We start from the raw sequence: 21,902 nt of genomic DNA, 5'->3' as shown, positions 1-21,902 counted from the left end.
TCACGTTATTACTGAAGTTTCTGCAGGTAATCCTCCTAGAGATGAAGTGCTCCTTTCATCTTTACAGACAGTCTCTTGAGAACAACTATCACTGCCACATCTGGTGATGCTGGAGCTACATCAATTTTATTTTCCTTTGTAACCTATTACTGACCCAGTTTTCTCTATTATTAGCGCTATCCTGACCATCCTGCTTCATGCTGCTGAAAAGGTACCTCTTCAAAAGTGAGAGGGACTGAGACAGTGTGAACTAAGGGAAAAAAAATGCAAAAAATTTAAAGTCTTCATTTGAATGAACACAAGTAGCCAGAAAGAAGAAAAAACAAGTAACAACTCAATCTGTGCAGAACAATGCAGTGTTTGAGAGAATTCAATCAGCACTGCTTCTAGCACCAAATTTAGGGCCGTAATTCCCACAGTACTTCTGAAGAGTATTTTTCATGCAAGACATGAAAGTTATTATTTCTTTCTTAATCTTTGCCTCAGTTCCTAAACCACCTCTCCATGCGTGCTAATTGGGATGCATGAAAATTCAGTAAGTAATGCAATTTTCCTGGGTTTTATTTTCTTAACTGCTTGAATTCTAAAAAAGCATCTATTTTTTTCCTCTATTATCGGATACAATGCTGTAGCATGGATGCAGCATCACCATCCGGGATCCAGATCTTAAAGCTATCTGTGAATAATGCTAACAGCCAAAACTCAGTATCTATCAGTGCAATGAAAGTCTGTTTTACAATTACTTGGCATGGCTGTGTAAGAAGAGGAAAGAAAAAGAATTACCACTTTTTACAGTCAATTACTTATTTTATAAGAATGTTATCTTACCATCTTATTTACTAAAATTTTTTATCTTTGCTATAAGACTAATTTTACTATAGCATTATTATTTACATTGCTTCTCTCATATCCCTTATCAATTTGAATGACTTAAATGATCTTATACAATTACATAAATACTAGAATATACGCAAGATTACACGGGAACACAGCACATAAACTAAGAGACTGAAATCTCAAAACTATATTTAGCATACTCACTTGAATAAAGGAGTCCCACAAACAACACATTTGTATATTCCTTGAGCTTTATGATGTGTGTACTCCCCCTCAAAGGCACTGGGAAAACAACAACACTACATTTTAAAAATAAATAAAGGAATTTGGGATTTTTTAATTCTTAAATTAGCTACAACTTTAGAAAAATGTTACAGAAAAAAAACCCCACGATTTAACAGTTGGCAGTTGTTTTTTATTAAAGGCAGCAAATGAAGCAGGCACAGGAAAAGGGGAATGCCCTCATTAGCGTGCCTCAGGTGTTATGCATCATGCAAAAGGAAGCAAATTGTCCCACAGTTCAAAGGACAGAACAACAACAACAGCAACAAAAAGGGAAAAAACAGGAATCTTGCCCCATTTGGCAAGTGTTTTTGTAAACACGGACTGTTTGACACGTAGCTCAACCTGAGGAAACGTGTCAGCGGTGGGCTTCACTGCCAAGGCAGAGAGGTGTGAGGCGCGTGGGTGCCTGCACCGCAGTGCTGGGTCAGGCCGCCGTGGGCTGCCGGGGCGATGGAGGCATTGTAGCTGAAAATGAAATAATTGGTCCACGATTTCAAGCTGTGCGCGCCTTATATTTTTAGTCGAAAAGCAATATTACAGCTTTAAGGGAATATTTTTCTAAGTTAACAATCTAAAAGGCTAGGAGGTCATTCATCTAATACGAATCAGCTGCGCTAGCCCAACAAAAAGCCTATGTGCTCAGCAGCTTGTTTTTATTATCCTTTCACCCTTTTTATGAGGTCCAATTTTTTTTTATAAACAGGATTTTTAAGAATGACCTAATCTCCGATTGTTTGTGTGCATTAAATCATATTGTTGGTCCCATACAGAAGAGCAAGGAGGGCCGGGGTCGGGGGGGGAGGGAAGGCCAGGCCTCCCAGCAGAGGCCAGCATGCCCCCTGCCCCTCCGGGGCTGCGGGAGGACGAAGGGGGCCGGAGCAGAGAGAAGAACCGTCCCCGCCACCCCCCCCCCAGCAAATTCAGCCACCAGTACGCGCTGTCAGGAAGAGTGCTCCCGATTAACCGGGACCCCACGTGCGGTGGGGAGCCCTTTCAGGTCATGAATGAAAACAAGCAGTTACATCATTAGTACGTTTGGAGCAGAGGTAAAGCCAGGGCCTTATGCCAAGCTCAATGGTATAAATTAGACAACAAAAAATGGCTAGGCCTTGGCAAGTTACCTTCATGCTGGAATCAGCTGAGAGAGAGACTTTATTCACTAAAAACAGTCTTGGAAGAGAGTCCTTTTTTTTTTTTTTTTTTTTTTTTCCCCTCCAGGACTCGGGGCTGGCTTCCAGCGACTAAAGCCATGTGAGGGCAGTTATTGAAAATTTTTGACATTCCAACCACAAATGAGCCAATAAATACCTTCTCCACATGTGCTTCAAAAAGAAATTGGAGTGGGGTGGAAAAGAACTAAATTATGCTACCTTCTTTCTGCAGCCAAAACGTCTATACTTACAATGGCCACCTTCAAACCTCCAGCCTCCTGGCACGGGGCCATTTCCCTCGTGGTTCTGCTTACTGCCATGTCTTCCAAAAAAAGTGTACCTAAACCGCTATTACTTCCACACATTTTGTAGTAAACTAAAAACAGACTCTAAACATGAGCCTGGTGACTTTATAAGACATGCAGTGTTCATTAAAAGAAAAAGTCACACAAGACCCCTGGCCTTGGCCCCCGTGCTGCAGATGCTTGTCTTTGCAGTGGTGTTAATTTGTAGGGGTTAGTAAACAAGTGCAGAAATCCTGGGGGAAAAAACACCAAAAACCCCCAAAAAACCAAAACCACAAGCTTGGTGGGGAAGGTGAGGAAGCACCATTAAGAGGAGGGGGAGAAAAGCAGGATGCCTGTGTTTCAAGGACTGAATTTCCTTCGTCCTGCCTTACCTTTCAGTCCCCTTCTCCTGAGTGACATGGTACTGCAAGGGTGTCAGCCGCTTCCTCAGCTCCTCCTGGGAAAAGACCACCTTACAGTCCTTTTTATCCCTACATGACCCTGCAAAGGGAGAGGATATGGGAGAAGGAGCCTTTTTAGCTTAAATCCTGAATAATTGCTTTGGCAGACGGCCACAGCATAGCTTCTGCATTCACTTGTCAATGACCAGACTGGTCCCTAATGCACGAAGAATGGCTCAGCTGAACTGCAGCTGATTATTTCTTCAAATCCAAGTTTAAAAAAGAATTTTGCTTGAGAGCCAGGTGATTCCACTGGAGCAGTGACAATGTGCTACAGCCAAAGCCCTTCAGTGTGTTACATGCTAAACTGTTGCACACACAATCATTCAGAAGACAGTAACATTTTTCCAACTGTTAAAAAAAAAAAAACCTGCAAAAAAACCCAACTATAGCTGAAACATTCTTTACAAGACATCTATATTGGAGACTTATGGTAATGGGCATATGATGTTCAGCCACAACATCCAACAATTTAATTACCCTTTAGAGTAGCTCAAAAGCAACTCTAAATCTTTAGAATTCCAATAAGGTTGATTTTAACTTCTAGTCGCATCCTCGTCCTTTTACTTTATAACATTAACCATTGTATTTTTTCACTGTTGAAGCACTAGAATAGGAGCCCTGAGGAGCAAGTCATTTCTTTATGCACAAAGCTGTACAAGGTTCCACAATAAACTTGTAAAAATTAGGGTTGCTATTGAAATTACCCTCCTTTGAAAATTTCATCTTATGTTTTGCTTAGTTCACACAGAAAATCCAAGGAGTACATAAGGATTACTGTAAAAAAACATTTGTATCGTGCAGAAATTCACATCACATCAGGGAAGAAAAAATAACAATAAGGTTGCTTTTGAGAATGAAAACTCCCAAAGTAGTAACAGAAATTGCCAAATATTCAAATAACTTTGATAATCGCTCGCAAAAATTAGCTGACAAAATACAGCAGGGAAAAAGCACTCTAATTATGACAGCAATTAAAATATGGTACAATTAGAAATAAACAGTCCTGACAAAAATATTTTTTGCTAGTAATATATACACACTCATAAAAAGACCAATTGTATTCCCAAAGTAGAGGGAACAGACCTACCCATCTGTATGTCATTTAGTACAGGAGAGGCAATGGCAGGTTTAAATTACATGGTATTGGATTGCAATTTCCTAACATTGGATGCTTTTCTGCTTTTTTACCTTGAGTCATTACTAAGGAGTGTTCATAAAAAGTAGCTTAAAGCACAGATGCTTGCAAATCATTTAAGAAAAGATGTTTCTTTCTTCCTCCCCCTCTTCTTTTCTCATTTTTTTTAATGTGTGGGGGTGGGTGAATGGGGGAGAGAGAAAAAGAATAATGCTGTTGGTCACTACCAACTAACCCTAGGAAGTATTTTCAGGAAGAAAAAAAGTAAAATTGAAAACATCTGATTGAAGTAAATAGTGCAAACATAAAAAGCTTTACTAGTGAAAGAAAGGTACTGAAAAGCGACTTTATTTCATAGATTAGAAATTACTTTTGATCTAAACATTCTTAAAAACAGATTGTTTTCCACTCCGAGCCATCTCATTAGCTGTGCTGCAGAGCCTTCATTTTAATGGCAAGCTTTGAAAGAGCACTGCTGTATGCCTTTGTTAGCTTCAATCTTATTTGGGAGAGGGATAAAGATTTCATTCCAGGTCTCTTTGTTTGTCTTTCAAGAACCACTAAAGCAGTATTCACACAAATTTTGCAGGAATGTGCCCTGTGCCATAGCTTACAAATTATTTGGTTTTGGTGCACTTAAAGGTCACCTTCCAAATTAGCAAAATTTTCCTACATCCTGGCTTTTCAACCTTAAATGTAAATATTGTTTCCTAACTGTAAGTGAGGTTTGTTCTTTATAACATTCGGTTGCTTATTTAAAGATGTCAAACTTTGGAGGTTTTTGTTCTCCGAATGTGCTGGGCTCTAGGTCTAATAAGTCTTTCAAAGTATAGCTAACTGGGAAAGGAAGGATATGCATTATATAAATAGCTATTGTTATGTTGAGTTACGCAGCTCAGAAAGAAACTGTTTGAGAGACAGTCTTTCATCTAATATTTCAGTATTAAGAAGCAGTCTAGAGAGCAGCAAAGAACCTTACACACCAACATCGCTTCACTTTTAAAAATATCTTCCAATTATTTTTTTTAAATTCTATTTGCTCTTTTAGATGTTGCAAAAAAGCAAGCTAAGAATAACTTCACTTTGAAAAAAGTTAGAGATAATATTGAGTATTTTAAAGAACAGTCACTATTCCCTCTTTACTCTCATTGAAGATTTTTTCATCTGTTTTAGAAATTTAGTATTCTTTAATCAATGGGCTCACTATATGCACAAGAAAATTTCTATATGCCGCTCAATCCACAACATAGATCAGAAGTAGGGAGCGTGTTGTAAGTTTTTTTTTCCTCCTTGTTTTTAATAATTAACTGTGTGTTTTACAATACAGCCAAGTATTCATGTCAACAGGGGAATTCTGCCAAACTGCACTGGGGCAAACTGCAACTTACCCTGACGAAGGACTCCAGGTTTGTAATTTAATGGAGTCTACATCAGCAAAAGCTGTAGTTGCACTACAGGTCATAAAGGAAATCTCTTGGTCCAGCCCTCAGCATTCAAGAACAGCCCTATTCAGTTAAATGCACTTATTATTTAACTGCTAGAAACAAAAAAATAGCTCAGTAAATCGATTGCACTATTTCCATATTGCCAAAGAGCCAGGGAGGTAAAGCAAGACTCACCCGACTGCAGAGGACATAAGGATATGTTACCTGGAACAGGGCTAGCTTACAAGCCTCGATAAAATGCAGTGAACTCTAAAACCTACTGGATGGGATTCCAGGAATACGGTCCTTCAGTTAGGAAAAAAAAAATAACATGCAAGAGGGACAAAAGTGCTTAACTTGCAGTACAAGAACAGCTGCTCCCATTTTTTTCAACTGTTCCTTTATGGCATATACGAGATGTCTCTACATTCAAGCCAACTGTCTGTGTCTTGGGAGGGGACAACATAAAACTACACAAATATATACCAACTATGAGAGAAACGGCCACTAGCAATGCAGCTGTTATCAAACTTGTTATTAAAGCAAAGAATAAAGGTGCAGGCTGACCACCTTCCTCAGCCTGGTTCCCCAAAGAAAGGACCAGGTACGGGCTGTGGAAAGGGTTCCCATACAGGCAAACTTCTTCAGCAACTCAGGCATAAAGGCAGGCTCAGAGTTCATTTGCAAATTACACAGTTCAAGGCAGAAGAGAAAAAAGGTCATCAGTTTTTTTACAAATTGCATGACATCACTGTGATTACATCAATGGTGAGACTAAATGAAATACACTGTGAGAATAACAGAGTCTGGATTCGTTAGCTCTATATTAGGACTCTGGATTGGATCTCACACGTTCTTTGCAGGTGATGCTCTCAGCACTGACTTTTAGAAGAGCCTGGGACAGCTATGTTCCCAACTCCAGTTAGATCCCCCTGTTAGGAGAGATGAACGAATGCTGGCCTACACAGGTAGACACAATTCCCTTTATATTCCACTGCATGATCGCAGGCCAAATTAAATCTCCCTAATCAGCGCACCTCAGTGCCTTCATTGGGGTTGGTGCTCATTAGAAGAGCAGTGCGCACACTACTGCTCCACAAACGGCCACCAGCGTTTCCACTCGAGGCCACCTGCCTTCAGCCTTTCGCCAACAGTTATAGCAGTCCTAAAAGCTGTTAAGATCAGTATGGAGCAGTATGGTAGGCTTCGCCAAGAAAAGGCCAGGCTCACAAATCTTAATACATAAACATTAAAAAAAAGCTGAGGAGGGTGAAACAAACACCATCAGAAACCTTGTCAGAGTCTTCATGGCGTTGCTGTGCTTAGGAATGGCTTTTCTGCAAAGCAACGCAATGCACTCTGCTATTTACTATTCACCCACAGACGACGGGCATTTCAGAGTTCAGCTCTGGAGTCCTCCTCTGTACAAATGAAGTGAACAGAAAGTATTTGCTGGGTGTTGACCTGATAATGAAGACATTAAGCATCTCACCTCACATATAAATTCCAATTTCAATTGACCTTTTCAAATCTGTGGTTCATACCACTGGCGTGTGCCATTTCCTTCCATATAAGCATTCACAAGAAAACTAGCAATGAGATACGTCCAGACAGACGGACACAAGTTGGCAGACTATTACTCCTCACCACTCAGCCCTTCACCTGCTCCAGCGTGCCGGAGGGTGGCGATTAGTGTCTGACATGCCCTGAAATATGGTGGCATTTTGCCTTATGGCTTTCCTTCTTTAAATAGTCTTTTGAACCGTTCTAATGATTTTCTCTTATGTTTTGTTGCTTCCTATCACTGAAATTAACTCAACGTTTCAACTGCGTGGAAGACACAGCATACATTTTCCCCCTTCTACGTATGCTTCTGTTCCACTAGCATTAATGGACATTACAGTCATGCACTGAACACATACCGTTAAGACTTCCTGCATTAAATACAGCAAGATCAAATGTTCCAGCAGAGCACAGCCATGTAATAAATCGGGCTTCTAGTTTTCAGTACTACTTCTTTTAATATACCCAAGCAGTTTTTTAGGGGCCTTCCAGCACATTTTATTATTCATATACCACCCCAGCCCCAATCCTGCAATGTGACCTGTGTGGGCAGACCCCTGAGGATATGCATAGCTCCAACTACATAAGGGTCTACGAATGTAAATCAGATTACAGGATCTGGCTTTAAGTATACAACTCTGTTTCTCAAAGCCTGTCCCCTCATGAGTGGGTCATACCTTAGTCATCGATGGTAAATTATCTCAAACTGACGTTAAAAGGAATCCTGTAAGGTTAAAAAATACTTGCATACATTTCTTTAAATAAATATCCTTACATATGCTATCGCTAATGCTCAGTATTACTAAAAATAGAATCTCTCGGTTTTATCATTTCAAATTTCATTTACACAGTTTATGCCTCTTGTTTACAGCTATGTCTCTTTGTGCTTAGGAAAGGCAAAGGCACAACTCTCTATTTCACTTCTGTTTAGTCTGTTCTCTGCAGCCTCTAGTCTGCAGCCCTGGGAGAACGCTGCAGTGTCCTCTCACTGCAAACAAGCCAGGAACCGCTCATCTAGTTGAAAAAAAAACCCAACCACAACTTTGAAAAAGCAAATCAATGCAAACAATTCCATTGGCTTTGAAGTTGGAAAACACTGTTTTACAAAACCTGTATTTGACACGATAGATATTTTATAATCCCATCAGAAGCCATTTTAAATTACCTAAGCATGCTGCTGACTAGGATAGATGCTGCAAAAGAACTCTGAAATGGTGAGAGGTCAAGTTTAAGTAAAATCCAAACTTCATCATTAAAAAACCCCTGTAAATGTTTTACACATTGAAAAACAGATCTGTGTTTCTTCTCTGAGGGATGGCTCCTTTGCTTTCCTGCTGTAGGTAGCTAACTCCCACCTGCTGTTGAAATACCATTTGCAGTTTCATGCAAGCATTAGGAGTAATGGGGCGAAGACCATTTCCATTACATTGTGCGTCGAAAATCCAAAAGCCGGGTACCAGGACAAGAGTTACAATTCGGGGTCAAATGCCAGCTTCTATCTTAAAAGACCACCACCCAAAAATCAACTGTCTTTAAAAAAAAAAGATTTACGTAACAGCCAGGAGGGTCACATGGGTGCAAGGGAAGGGCAAGCCCCTTCTTTGCAAATGCACAAGCTTCCCATGCAATCAAGTGACAGAGCTGTCACATTTATTCACCTAGTCATTCCCATGGCTCCTTTTTTATATAAATGTAGAGATTTTGAGTCACCATCAGAGCTCTCCCATATAAGACAACAAATTTCCAAAGCACTAAAAAAAATATCCCCAAACTCCCAACTAACGCATCTCCTCTGTGCACTCATTTTCTTTCCAAAGAACGCAGTACTGGAATCCCAGTGATCGCAGTACAGGCAGCATCTATGGGATTGGAAGCTGCCTTGTTGTTTCATGAGGTCTGCAGTCATCTTTGCGGCAGGTTATGTGGCCGAGGTAGCCACGCAAGCTGAAGAGACATTCCCTGGAAAAGAAATCTGAAGCTGCCTCCCCTCCCCGCGAATGTAAAAAACATTTAACAAAAAGATTGAAGTGTTTTGTGTAGTGGGGAAGGGGGAAAGAAAAGCAGTGCCGTTTGTCCTCTCCAGGGATGTCTACTTTACTTCCTTATCTCGCACTAATGAAATAAATGTCACTACCAGCCGCAATCTTGGTCTCACAACCTTTCCAAATTAGAACTGCTGAGGACTCCAACTCCACCCTGCGCTGCCCAGGGCTCTTCAAGCTGTCATCTTCACCGGTACTACAGCAATGGGAACATGCAGCAGCTCAGCAGAGGCTGGTGATTAGCAGCACCTTCAATTAAGTGGAGCAAAAGCTCATTACGTTACGAACTGCCACTTTTGTTAGCCTTTCTGCTGAGATGGCCAAAGACAGAGGGCACGGGGCAGATGACCTATTTGCCTTACTCTGGGATGCAAACCAGGCAAGACAACATCAAGATCTATTGGTACAGCAGCAGAGGAGGGAACATTTATAATGATGGATTTCTCTTCCTCTCTCCCCCAACAGATAAAGAGACTTTTGTTTTGCTGATATGATCCTAGCACCTTTCACAGGCACTACATTTGTTTAAATTAAAAACGAGAAAAGCAGAGACACTGAGCACTCTGTATCTGGTCAGTAGTTTTCTGTCAGAATCAATAAAAGGGTGCACAACATACGGAAAGGCATTTTATTAACAGCAGAATTAAGCTGAATTTAATAACAGTGCTTTATGCTACTTTTTACATTTAAAATACTTCAGTAAGCCATCAAAATAAGTTTATTCACACAGCTTTAATAAAGGTTTAACCCTGCAGTGGAAACAATTAAAAAGTCAGCATTTGCCAGCGGTTACCACAGTGGTGTGTAGCTTATTGTGGCATTCAGGCTGTTGCTAAATCCTCCTGCTGCTTCCTCCACAATAGTGATGTGTGGCCTGTGAAATGAGCACTGCTTTTCAAGAATCAAGGTGCTGCAATCTATACTTGGGATGGGGGTGGAGGAAAGGAATGGAGTGGGGGGAGGTCTCTCCTCTCCTCCAATTCCCCACAACAGCCCAGATCTAACCCCCTGCAAAACTCGGCCCATCTCCAACTGTGCAGGAACCCTTTTAGCAAAGATGCAAGCAGGCGCAGCCTGCTCCATGGCCTCTCATCCCACATCTCCAAGCACTGAGGGATGTACCCAGCATGAGGACAGGAATAGCTGGAACATGCTGTACTCCAGCTGCTGCTCTATGGCCACCACTGTAGCATCCTCCCCTCTCACCCTGCTTCAGGACTAAAGGTAGAGAAAGAGCCAAAAAGGTTAGTAGCTGCCAACTTCTTCCCCTTGTGGGTCTCCTGGACTTCCCTATGTTTCTGTAAGTTCAGTCATGCTTTATGGGTCAGGAAGATGGGGCCAAGCCCTATAAAAGGGCTTCAAGAGGAGTTGGTCAAGCCCTTCCCCTGCTTTGTTCTTCTTGGGACTCCTTGACCCAGGTCAGGGAGTTGAGCAGGGAGTTCTTACCTGCGGTGCACAAAGCTGCCAGCGCCAGACCTGGGCTGCCAGCAGCTACCATCCCAGGAGAACCTCTCCTCCAGCTGGAGCAGGGGGCACCTTCGTATCCCAGCCAGGCACCCCTTCCCAACACAGCTTCTTTTGAAAGAAATCATGAGATGAGACGCGTTTCATTTGTAACTAAGAAGAAACATTTTCTGCTTCTCAGCCATCTCTGGGACGTGATTTCTCTATACTCCTTGTTTCCTCCCAAATCAAGATCTGTGCTGTAGCAACCTGTGGTTAACCTAACAGCTGAATTATGATAACGACCATGTCTCTGGTGCCTGACTCCCAGTCCACAGTCTCTAGACCCATTCAATGTACCATCAAATTCCAAGCTCGCACATTCCCTAAATGACCTCCTATGTTACCTCCGCCAACACTTCCAAACACACTCTTACTGACTTCAGGGTTCCCATTTCCATCTTGCACCTTTCCTTGCTTGCCCTCTGTCAGCTTAGTAATATCCTTCCAAATTCTCCTTCCTTTTTGTGTGCTGCTATCTTCACATCATATTCTTCTCTGCAACCTTCATCATGCACTCCTCAGAGTAAGGACAAAGCCATGGGTTGCTCTTAATTGAAGGGAAAAAAGTGAAGGCGGTCCTTAAAGGACTTCTCAAACCTCCTGTTATACACAGAGAGTCTAATAACTAAGAAAGTAGCTTTTCATGGGAGCCTTTAAAACACAGAAACACAGTTAGTGCTAAAACTTCATCTTTTCCATACCCAACTTCAGCAGAAAATGCAGTAAGCCTGAGCTGCAGAGGGCACAGGAACGGAACGCAGGAAATTTATGAGCTCCTAGAATTAAAACATTCCTGCAAGAAAGGCAGAAATGGCTTGTGGTGGGTCCTTTATGGGAGTAGGAAGGGAAAAGCAAATGACCTTAGGAGATCCATCAGGGACCACGTTAAGGAACTGGCTCTGTGCATGGTGCTGGGAGCACAAGGAACTTATCATCATCCCTGCGCTGCTCAGTGCTACAGAGTCACTGCTGAGCCTCCACCCAGACGAGGCAGAGACAGGCGCTGTCTGTCTATCGAGCAGATGAGGGAGAGTGCAAAACTCTGCCAGAACGAGGAGTTAAAATGGGGACAAAATAAGACATAAACCCTACGGTGCAAACAAAAAGGGTACACTAACAAGTGCTTCCTGCTCTGCTTTATGATCCCAAGTTTTGCAAGCATCAGGCACGGTAACAGTATTACTCCTAATGAGGTATCTACAAATAAATTTCATGCTAAACTGTATTAAGTAAGGTATTACGGACTGAATGCTATTGCACAAAATAAACATTTGTCAATACAGGACAATTTTTGAAGCAAATGCAACATTGAATGTACTCCTATTAAGACAGCTATACAAAGATGATTTTTAAAACCCATTTTCAAGCCATTCCAAAACTAGGATAATGTTATGCTCTATTATGATAAGGCAGCATTCTACTATCATATGACTAGGAGGCAGACATACACGCAGACATACACACAGACATTTATGTAATAATGACACATGAACAGCTTCACATGCTATTTACTATTGCGCTCACATAGTGCTTGTTTTCAAGACTCTTTTCAAGCATTTATCAAATTCCTCAGAACTGCTGGGAGGTAGTGAACCAGGTAATTTGTAAGACTGTATTTTAAGTTTAAAAATATATTTTTGTTCCAAATTGATATTTCCTTTTTTTTTTTTTTAAATTTAGCTTCATAGAAACGAGTTTTAATTTTTGTCCCCCTACAGTTCCGAGGAACACATACACCCAGCTGAGACCTCGTAGGACATATTTAAATCCAGAGCAAATTTTTACACTCAAGATATAAACCCCAGAAAATAGGGATTTATAATGAAAACATTGACAAGCATTTAACCATAGCCATACTGACGAGTGTTGCTATGCAACATATCAGTCTTACTTTTATTTTCTTTCAGACCACGTGAAGAGACATCTGAAATAGTACATCTTTGGCGATACACGTTACGGAAAGCTATGGGAAAGTTGTAACATACATTATGGAAATAGTATCTCTGATCATAGAAACATACAATATGAAATGTTACGACATACTTAAGTCACACAAAGTTTGACAGCAAGTACCGTACTTTGAACACCAGAGACTAAGGTCTTTTCTAGACTTTTCGTTGTTAAAGCCAGATCTGGCAAACACTACACGCACAGATAATTTCACTGACATGAGCCGTTTGAGAGTCCAGAGGGACAAATGGATACGAATAACTCATGTATGTAACTGTTTGCAAGATCTGCTCCTAAAAGTAATCCTTTATGTTAACAGCTTACTACTAAAAATCCAATTTTGAGACTCATTAATTTTTTGTTCACTAACTACTCATTTCAATTTTATGGAAAGACATTATACTGAAACTTGGAATTAACAAAGATTTAATAAAACAGGTTATGAGAAACTATACTATAGACATTTACTTAATAAAGACTTACACCATATGCCCAGCACCATCTTCATACAGATGTATTGTAGTTTAATCTAATCTTAGAAAAGTATGGTTTCCTACTAATTGTTATTTTAGTAATTAAACACTTCACAACAATTTAATATTGTCTAGGACTTTATTATTTCATACAGAAAAAAATACTGTCTACCCCTGTAATTTCTTCATCATTACTTTTACTTAATTTTACAAGCACCATAATTTTCTTTGATCTACACGAGACGAAAAGCCGTATTATCTCATGCAAAAAAATGTGATGTAAGCAGCACAACATTCACAGTGTTAAAGAAATAAAGGATTTTTTTAAGAAATGAGAACCCATAATAATTAAGACACAGCAAAGCAAAATAAGCTATCTTTTTACTTTATAGCTTGGTGGTCTGCTACAGAAAACATATGTACATGGAATCTGCATAATCATTACTTGTATCAGTTACTTGCTGGTATGCACTAAAGCAGCTGAAGTAGTTTTTACATTAAAAGTTTTTTTTTTGGGGGGGTTGTTGTGGTTTTGAGAGGGGTTTTTTAAAGATTTAATTTTTGCGAACTAAATCCTGGCAGGTGCTGAGTGCATCCTACATTTCCAAAGAAATTTAGAGCTTTCAACTCTAATAAAGCGGGCTCAAGGAGCAACACTTCTACATCATAGGACAGACACAACTGAGCTGTAATCATTACTGGAAATGAAGAAACCTTGAACCAATGCGAAGGTAGTTTGCCTACGAGCACAGATTGATGTGATTTTTCCCAATGCTCACGCTTTTCTTAAAATACCTGTAAATGTTCATAAGGTCTCAGGGTGTACTTTATGTAAGAATGATTCCTAAATGGGATGCTTTTCATATACCGCTAGGCGTGCAAAACAGCGTATGCTTAGTGCCATCTACTGGGAGTGCATGCTCAGCCTCTGGCTTTACCACCTCGGCTATAAAAAATGTCCACCAGGTTTGCAGACATAGAAATGTTTAGTCCCAACTTCAGACCAAAAAATATTTTAAAACTACAATTTGGAAGAACAGATCTGCACTCCAGGTGCTTAATATACAAGTAGAAAAAAGAGCAAGTAAAAACACAACACTAGCACAACTGATCCAGTGTAACTCGCGCATGCTTACAAAATAGTGTTTCAGAGAGAGAAGGTCATCCCTATTCTAAGATACTTCCTAATGCTATTTTGTTCATTTAACTTTTGGGAAAAAAAAAAATCACTTATTTCTGATCTACAACTATAACTTTATATTAAAGTAAGTATTGCATTGTTTTACTTTGTTCCTTACAGGAAGGACAGAAGTACCATTCAAAGCATAGAAATTGAAACGATACTTTCATTCAAGTCCTTGTCCTGCAAATACTGAAAGCTGGAGAGGGACTGTTTACAAGGACAAGTAGTGATAGGACGAAGGGTAATGGCTGTAAATTAAAGGAGGGTAGATTTAGATTAGCTACCAGGAAGACATTTTTTGTGATGAGGGAGGTGAGGCACTGGAACAGGTTGCCCAGAGAGGTTGTGGAGGCCCCATCCCTGGCAGTGTTCAAGGCCAGGTTGGATGGGGCTTTGGGCACCCTGGTCTGGTGGAGGGTGTCCCTGGCCGTGGCAGGGGGGTTGGAACTAGGTGATCTTTGTGGTCCCTTCCAACCCAAACCGTTCTGTGATTCTGTGATTCTAAGATTTAATTGCATGGTGTTTAAAACTGTGTTTGAAAGCCCTATTTACAGCTCTGCTGTCACTTCGCTCCCTTACGCTGAGCGAGCAGGGGTTCCAGAAGGATAGGAAGTCTCCTTCCATATGGTATTTGCCATTCAACCAGAAGATCAAACTCTGCACTATTCCAGACTCAGTGGGCACAGAGCATGGTGGTACAGTTGCAGGGCTGCAATTCACACAGAACTGGGTGGTGGGAAAAGTACTAACTCAAAGTGTTATGCTATAAAAAAGTCATGAGAACTCCAGGCATTTTCTGTATATTCAAAATTTAAAGTCACAGTGTGTTGTGGCATTTAAGCAGATGTTGGCTCTAGATCTCATTCCCATGTTTAATTTGATACATGCTATACCATTTACTTGCATCCCCCTCAATGCACCACACACAAAAAAACAAACCAAAGGCAAAGCAAGCCTACATTAATTTATAAGCATCTGGGGAATTTAGATTACTCTTAAAATATGTCGGCTATGTGATTGTATATTATTCCACTGTTAGCAGATGAATTTGGGTTTATTACATATATATATATATATAGAGAGAGAGAGAGAGATATAAAGTAGCCAGTCAGTAGAACTCTATCAATTAATGTTTGCACAGTTATGGATCAAAAGGACAGGAATAAACAGTAGTGTTATGAGACTTTTATTCCAAAATGTGACTGCTGGATTGTGCCAGAAAAACAATTTGACACAACAGCTAACCTAACGCTTCGCAAACAGGTACGCAATAGAAAAAACCTCCCACGGGCTGCGTTTCTTGCCGACCAACTTTGACATCTCCTTTTCAGAGCAGGAACAAAACAGCCAGAAGACTGAGTGCCCCCATTTTAAGGTAGACAACAGCAATACGAGCATGCATCAAAAGGTGCATAATGAGGGCTAAGGAAATTTGCTTACCCTATATTTTTAGGATTTTAAATCTGGCTCAGCAGCAAATATAACAGGAAACCAAGGTCAGGCTGACACAATGTGGGCTATTCTCTCTCTTCCTCAATATGTGTTTGCAGCTCCTACCTAGGTTAATGGGAGTTTTGTGGTGCACATGTGGGGGGAAACAGAACACAAATGCTGCAAAAATTGGACTCAGATTTAGTTCAAATAAAGTGTAATCAGCTTTAGAAAAATCCATCAGCTTGAAAACTGATGTCTTATCACCAAAAAAACCCCTTTAAAACATCACCTCCATATGTTTGTTAAGTCCAGCTCTGGGAAAAAGTACTTGTAACATTTTGCACCCTTATAAACCAGTTGTGAGCGTAGTATGAACACCTAAACTGTTTCTTTTTTCTTCAAATACTCATCAGCCAGGGCTGATCTTTTTTGAGTGTCAAGAAAATTCCTAGAAATGTTCAAAATTAACTCGGTGCAGCTTTTATTTTCTCCTACATAACCATGCACACTGACGTTATTATGCAGACATTACAGATACTGTTGCTGTTGAAGTGAAACACAAAATCCTTATTAGGTTCAGGTTTTCATGATACAGCCAATTCATGGAGATGGGGGTCTTATGGCACCCTTCGCAGACCTAATAGCAGGAACTAGGCGTTATATGAAAAGCACAGCTGCATCTGGGCATTAAATTGCACGTTTGAATTCATTTCTTTAGAGAAGTGTCACGTAACTAAAGAATATGTTGTCAGAGGAATGAAAGAATTACATTTTAAATTCCGCTCACGTTTTATACATAGTTTTCAGTGCAACATATTTTATTTATAATAAACATTTAAAAAGAGCCACATGGGATGTAACTATAGTACACTGCTAAAGATTTTGGAAAATATTTTTAAACCCTATCTATGGTTTAACAGCAATCCATATGCTAAATTGTGTTATGCATCTTTAAAAAAATTATAAATGGCATTAAACACAATAGATTTTCAATCTAATTCCACTGTTTGTGCAAAGAATATGGAAAATAATATCAAATTTGAGAGAGAATATGCTGGACAAGGAAGTCGGAGAGCATTTCCAAGCATCCTAAAATCTCGGATACAAAGCCAGTGACTTTAAAAAAAATAAAATAATAAATTGCAAACAAACTTCTAGTTCAAAGGAAAATTTAAACAAACCAGAACAACCCGTAGCATATCGTTTCCTGCAGCAGAGACACCCATTCCTAAAAGGGCCTTCATTATGCTCAACACAACAAGCAGCACCCATTCAACCTGAGGGAAGCCCACAGGCTCGCAGGGCCACTGGCTGGCTCTTTGTCACCAAATGCAGCAGGTTGAATGCAGACATCACTGTGATATCCTCACCAACAAAACCAGAGGCAAAGAACAGGGGCAAGAGCTGAGTAGGGAAGAAAAAAAAAAAAAAAAGAAAAAAAAAAGATGAGAACAAATTAAAACATCAAAAATGTTAAGATACATTCACAGAAAAAACGATGCTTACAATTTTATGAGACCACCACATGGGAGCACAATTCTAAATGCACTTTTCTTGGTACTTTTAGCCCACTTCTGACACACCCCCCCAAACGTTTTGATATATATAACACAGCATTCAGTGCAGTAACTTTGTATGCTACCAAGTGAGAGGGAGGGGACACTTTTATAGGGGGCATTCACAGCGGCTGCTTTACACACTCTACCTGAGAGCAACTCAGGGTAACAACCTATGTGGTCACAAGTGCAGAGGTACTGAGGGAGAAAGCTCAGGACCTCAGCTAGACAGCAGGAATCCTGCTTTGAATACCCAGGAACGCTGGGCAGATCAAACGTGCAGGCTTTTTCTATTTATTTTATTTCAAACAAAATCACACTCTGCAACATTTCTGAATGGTGAATGCTGGAAACCAGTCACTGCTAAAAAATGTTCTTTTGATGACTTGTTTGAGGAACGTGACATTTCATTGTAATAAACTTGCCAGATATCTTAAAACCACGACTTCTTTTTTTTTAAAGGCAGGAAATAATTCGCATTGTAAACTGTCCATGAGATATATTTAAACAATCTTCCAGCCATTTTAAATATAGCAAACAGAGAGATGGCAGTCGCGAGATTTTATTTTAGAAGGATTTAATGCACGAATACTAATTGTTTCATTTACCCGCGATGGGAAAGAGGAAACGCAGCTGCCTTATAGCCCAGCCATTCATTGCCGCAACTCGCTTCGGAAGATTATATGGCATCGGGGACCGGAGCCAACCCCCACCGAAGTCAATAATGAAGCTCTCATTGACTCTGGTGGAAGCAGGATTAGACCCCAGGTGGCTAATGAAGGGCAGGGCACGACTCCCAGCCTCCTCCCTGGTACTTTCTTTCTTTTTTGAGCGTCAGAGCACAAGGGCCAGAGCAGGATGCAGGGTCCGCAACGGCCCAGAGCACGGATTTGTCCTGGGCATTTCCCCAACCGGGGAGAAGCTGCCCACGGCCTCATCTTGAAGAACAAGCACGTAGTACCCAGTCGTACGTACTACCCAACTACTCTGGAGTGTATCTGATGGAAACCTGCTTGTATTAACGTGCCTGAAACTCGGCTGCAAAACCCAAACATCTCTGTGCTGCTGAACGGCAGCAAAGCGGGAGGGGGGAACGGGACGTGAAGGTGGGCGCTGCACGGCGGACAGCCCGAGAGGACCATTACACAGAAATAAACATGTCATGACACGAGTGACTGCAAAACTGCTTTAAGAAAAGAATAAAACCCCTTCCCGAGCAGACTAAGGGCTAACGAAAGACCAGAGGGCTGCGCGCAGTTTCCCTCCTGGCGCCCTTCCCCGGGCGGCGGGCAGCGCCGCTGACGGGACTGCCCCGCCGACGGGACTGCCCCGCCGACGGGACTGCCCCGTCGGCGGGGCAGTCCCGTCGGCGGGGCAGTCCCTCAGCCCGTCGCCGCCCGCCGGTGTCCGGCTCCCGGAGGCGGGAAGCGCGACCGCCCGTCCGGAGAACAAAGCCCCGCTCCCCCAACCGCAACAACGGGCGCCCCCTGGCGGCCCGCGCAGCTCCCCATCCGCTCACGACGGTGCCGCCTGGCGGCCTCGGCCCGGCACCGCTCGATCCCCGCCGTTGGATCTTTATTGATCCTGCCCATACGATCGCTTTGCACGTCTTTATTAAAACACCTGACGAAAGCGGCGTTGAGGTCAAGGGACACACGACGTCACCTTCACCTTGTGCGGTCCCTCGGCCCCTCGATGGTCCGGGACTGACCTCCCACACCAACACTGCCTCCCCGCCCTCCTCTGTCAGGACCTAAACTCCCTCAAGTGTAAACAGTTTAAAGGAAATTATCTGAAAGCTCGAAGGATTATAAAATAGATCCCGACCTCTTGAAAATGTCAAATATTTCAGTGTTCACCAAAATGTTGTTATTTAGTCTCAAGTATTCATAAAGACTTGGAGGATATATAAGTCCTGAAAGCCCAATAAAATATAACTGAGTGTTCATGAAAGTACTTTATTGCAGTTAACGTATTTATTCTTTTCTTGCTGACATTTTGATCGCTATTTTTATTTACTCTGTACGTTACAGCAACGCCCAGTAGTTTCAGGTAGGAGAGGACCTCCTGGTGCTAGGCACTGTATGCAGACAAACCAAACCCATGCTGCGGGGAGCTTACAGACCACAGTAAGAGCTGCTTGTAAAGAATCAGCAAAGACAAACTCATTACAATTAAAACACATTTGTTTTGGAGGTGCTTCACCCCTGTCTGCCAAATGCACAGAGAGAACAGGCTGAGGGAGAACGAGGGTAATGTTGTTGTGACAGGTTAAGACCTTTCCTCTGCTCTTTCTGCAGCGGATGCCAGCTCAGTCACAACCATCAACAGGTTCAGGAATTGGGTTTGCGTCTCAGATTTATTGAAGAGGAACAGCCAGAGCACGACAAGAAACGTGGGAAGAAAACAGCATCACTGCGGGTGGTTTAAACTCCTGTGCCGTGCACAACCGGGCCTTTGCCGGTTAAGCAAAGACCCCACGCTGGTGCTGGAGGCGCCTGCCCCAGCCCCAGGGGAACATAGCTGTGCGGGCACAGCACCCCAGCTCGCCAGGGCTGAGCAGCCTGGGCACAGCACCCTGCGAACGCAACTGCCGCACGCCTGAGCTGTGGCGAGTACTGCAGCGTTGCACCCCCACCACGCAGACTTCTCACCTCTCCAGGTCTTTATTGCAGCACTGCAAATGCCACTTTTCTGGCAGGATAGATACTCCATGAAGAGGTCAGAGCAAAATTCACGATCCAGGGAAGGGGATGATGCTTTTCTAAGTCACTTCTTAGTTTTGTTGTTTGGTAGGTTATTTGTTTGTTGGTTGTTGTGTGTTTTTTTTTTTAATACATGCTGCTTGCTGCACTGCCTGCAACACCTAGGACACTGCTGGCTCCTCCACAGTTGTCCCCTAGTGTCACCAGAGCTTTTGGAACTCCTTCACTGCACTTCACTCTAATCTAGCCACAACACGGGCCAGCGTGCACCCTTCATCTGTGTGGCTCTGGTAAGATGAACGCTACGCTCAGAGATAGCTCGAACATCTTATAAATACACATCATACAAATATAGCAGTAACTACATCATTAGGTGGGCTTCAGGACCCTTCTGCTAGGATGATACACACTGTAACTCCAGGGAAGCCTTACCTTTAGGATGCTGATACCCTAATATAGACATATGTTGAAGAACCGCCAGCTTTCAAGAGCTTGTAGATTGTCAATTACAAACCTCCAGAAATCACAAATTCAGCCCCAAACCAAACGTGATTTGTTAAAAAATAACGTAGGGGGTCTGTGAAATTTGTCCTTCGGAAATTAAGAACTTTGTATGTACTCAGGTTATGTTTTTTCAACCTCTGTTGGCAACTAGAGAAATTTCTTTGGCAGAGGGACAACTTGAAAGATTAAATTCTGATATTATCACATCTTGCTTTTAGGGAAACACCACGGGTCTCAGGAGCTGATAACACTACTGGTTTAAGTTTTTCCATATTCAGTGTTTTTCCTGACAACTCATGTCCAGAATTCCTAAAATTACATGAGAACTCCAGTTCTCACAAGAAAATGGTGAGGTTTTAGCCTGTTACAAGTAAATTAAAAAATAACACAAATTCTTAAGGGAACAATCTTCTCCCCCCCCCCCCGAATAATGAGACCTTAATAATTGTTTGAGGCTTCTAGTTTTTTTTCCAATTTCCCTCGCCCACTTCCAAGTCTCTGGCCCCATTTTGAGGGAAGGAAACAATTAGAGATAGGTACAGACCAGCCAGAGAGCCAGGCTCTTATGTCAGGAGTTTCAATGTCACTGGAAAAAAGCAAAAGAGCAAAAATATTGCCATCCTGGAGAAACCCAAACAACCAGAAGTTAGAAAACAGTAAAGGCCTGTGAGTCTTCTATACTCAAGTGTTATATTAACAGTTTAATTTTAATTACTATTTGTTTTGTTAAGCTTCTCCAGTCCAGCAGTAAGTTCAAACAGTTGTTTTGCAAAGGTTTTATTTATTTATTTAGACATAAATCAAACTATAACCAAATGTTACACTGATAAAGCTTAGTGGAATATTTAACATATACATTTATTCCAGCCTTAGCATCTGAATTTTTTGTTTTATTTGGGTTTTGCTCACCTAAAGCTGCTGCCACTCAGACTCAGCAGACAGAACAGAGCAAGCACCCGGCACTGCAGGAACAAAAAGTGCAGCCTAGAGCGAAGCACATGAGCAAGTATTTCATTGTATCATGGATTTCTGTGCCTAAACAGTTACTTACTCCATAGCCGTTCTCCCTTAACACAATCTCTGCTAATGGTGAAGCCCTTGGTCTCTCCTGCTCCCTGCGTTGCACTTGGTAGTTTTTAGGGACTTTACTGTTTGCAGTAAATGGGTTAGGTTTGCCCTGGTGTGTGTTAAGGTGGAGGGGGTGGGGGTAAATAAAGGCAATGTTGAATAGCTTGTAAGGAGGTGTTTAATGGGGTCTGGCCCAATAACCATCACCAAGCTGCCAGCTGTGGCAGGAGACTGGAGCACAGGAAAACTTTTCAGCAGGGGGACAAGGACTGCCGGTTATTTATTGGAGAAAGGAGAAGGGAAGAGTTCCAGTTCCCCCTTCCAATCCAAGAAAA

At 41.7% G+C, this 21,902-nt stretch overlaps 1 protein-coding gene across 8 annotated transcripts in view; it reads right to left on the bottom strand.

Moving 5' to 3' along the window:
• MSRB3 (methionine sulfoxide reductase B3) overlaps positions 1 to 21,902 on the bottom strand; it is an 85,410-nt gene that overhangs the window by 47,540 nt on the left and 15,968 nt on the right. For 5 of the 8 annotated variants that reach the window (XM_075745938.1, XM_075745914.1, XM_075745924.1 and 2 more), the window contains 4 exons: positions 17,012 to 17,138; positions 12,586 to 12,657; positions 2,953 to 3,061; positions 1,042 to 1,119 (listed from right to left, as the gene is read on the bottom strand). In XM_075745938.1, coding sequence (XP_075602053.1) covers positions 1,042 to 1,119; positions 2,953 to 3,061; positions 12,586 to 12,657; positions 17,012 to 17,087 — 335 coding nt within the window. In that variant the 5' untranslated portion in view covers positions 17,088 to 17,138. The remainder of the gene's footprint in view (positions 1 to 1,041; positions 1,120 to 2,952; positions 3,062 to 12,585; positions 12,658 to 17,011; positions 17,139 to 21,902) is intronic. The other 3 variants (XM_075745898.1, XM_075745933.1, XM_075745887.1) reach the window with 3 other exon arrangements.

The sequence above is a fragment of the Balearica regulorum genome, chromosome 1, assembly GCF_011004875.1.
Source record: "Balearica regulorum gibbericeps isolate bBalReg1 chromosome 1, bBalReg1.pri, whole genome shotgun sequence".
NCBI lineage: Eukaryota > Metazoa > Chordata > Aves > Gruiformes > Gruidae > Balearica > Balearica regulorum.
The sequence above is the reverse complement of the archived record's forward strand: the minus strand, read 5'-3'. Positions and strand labels throughout refer to the sequence as shown.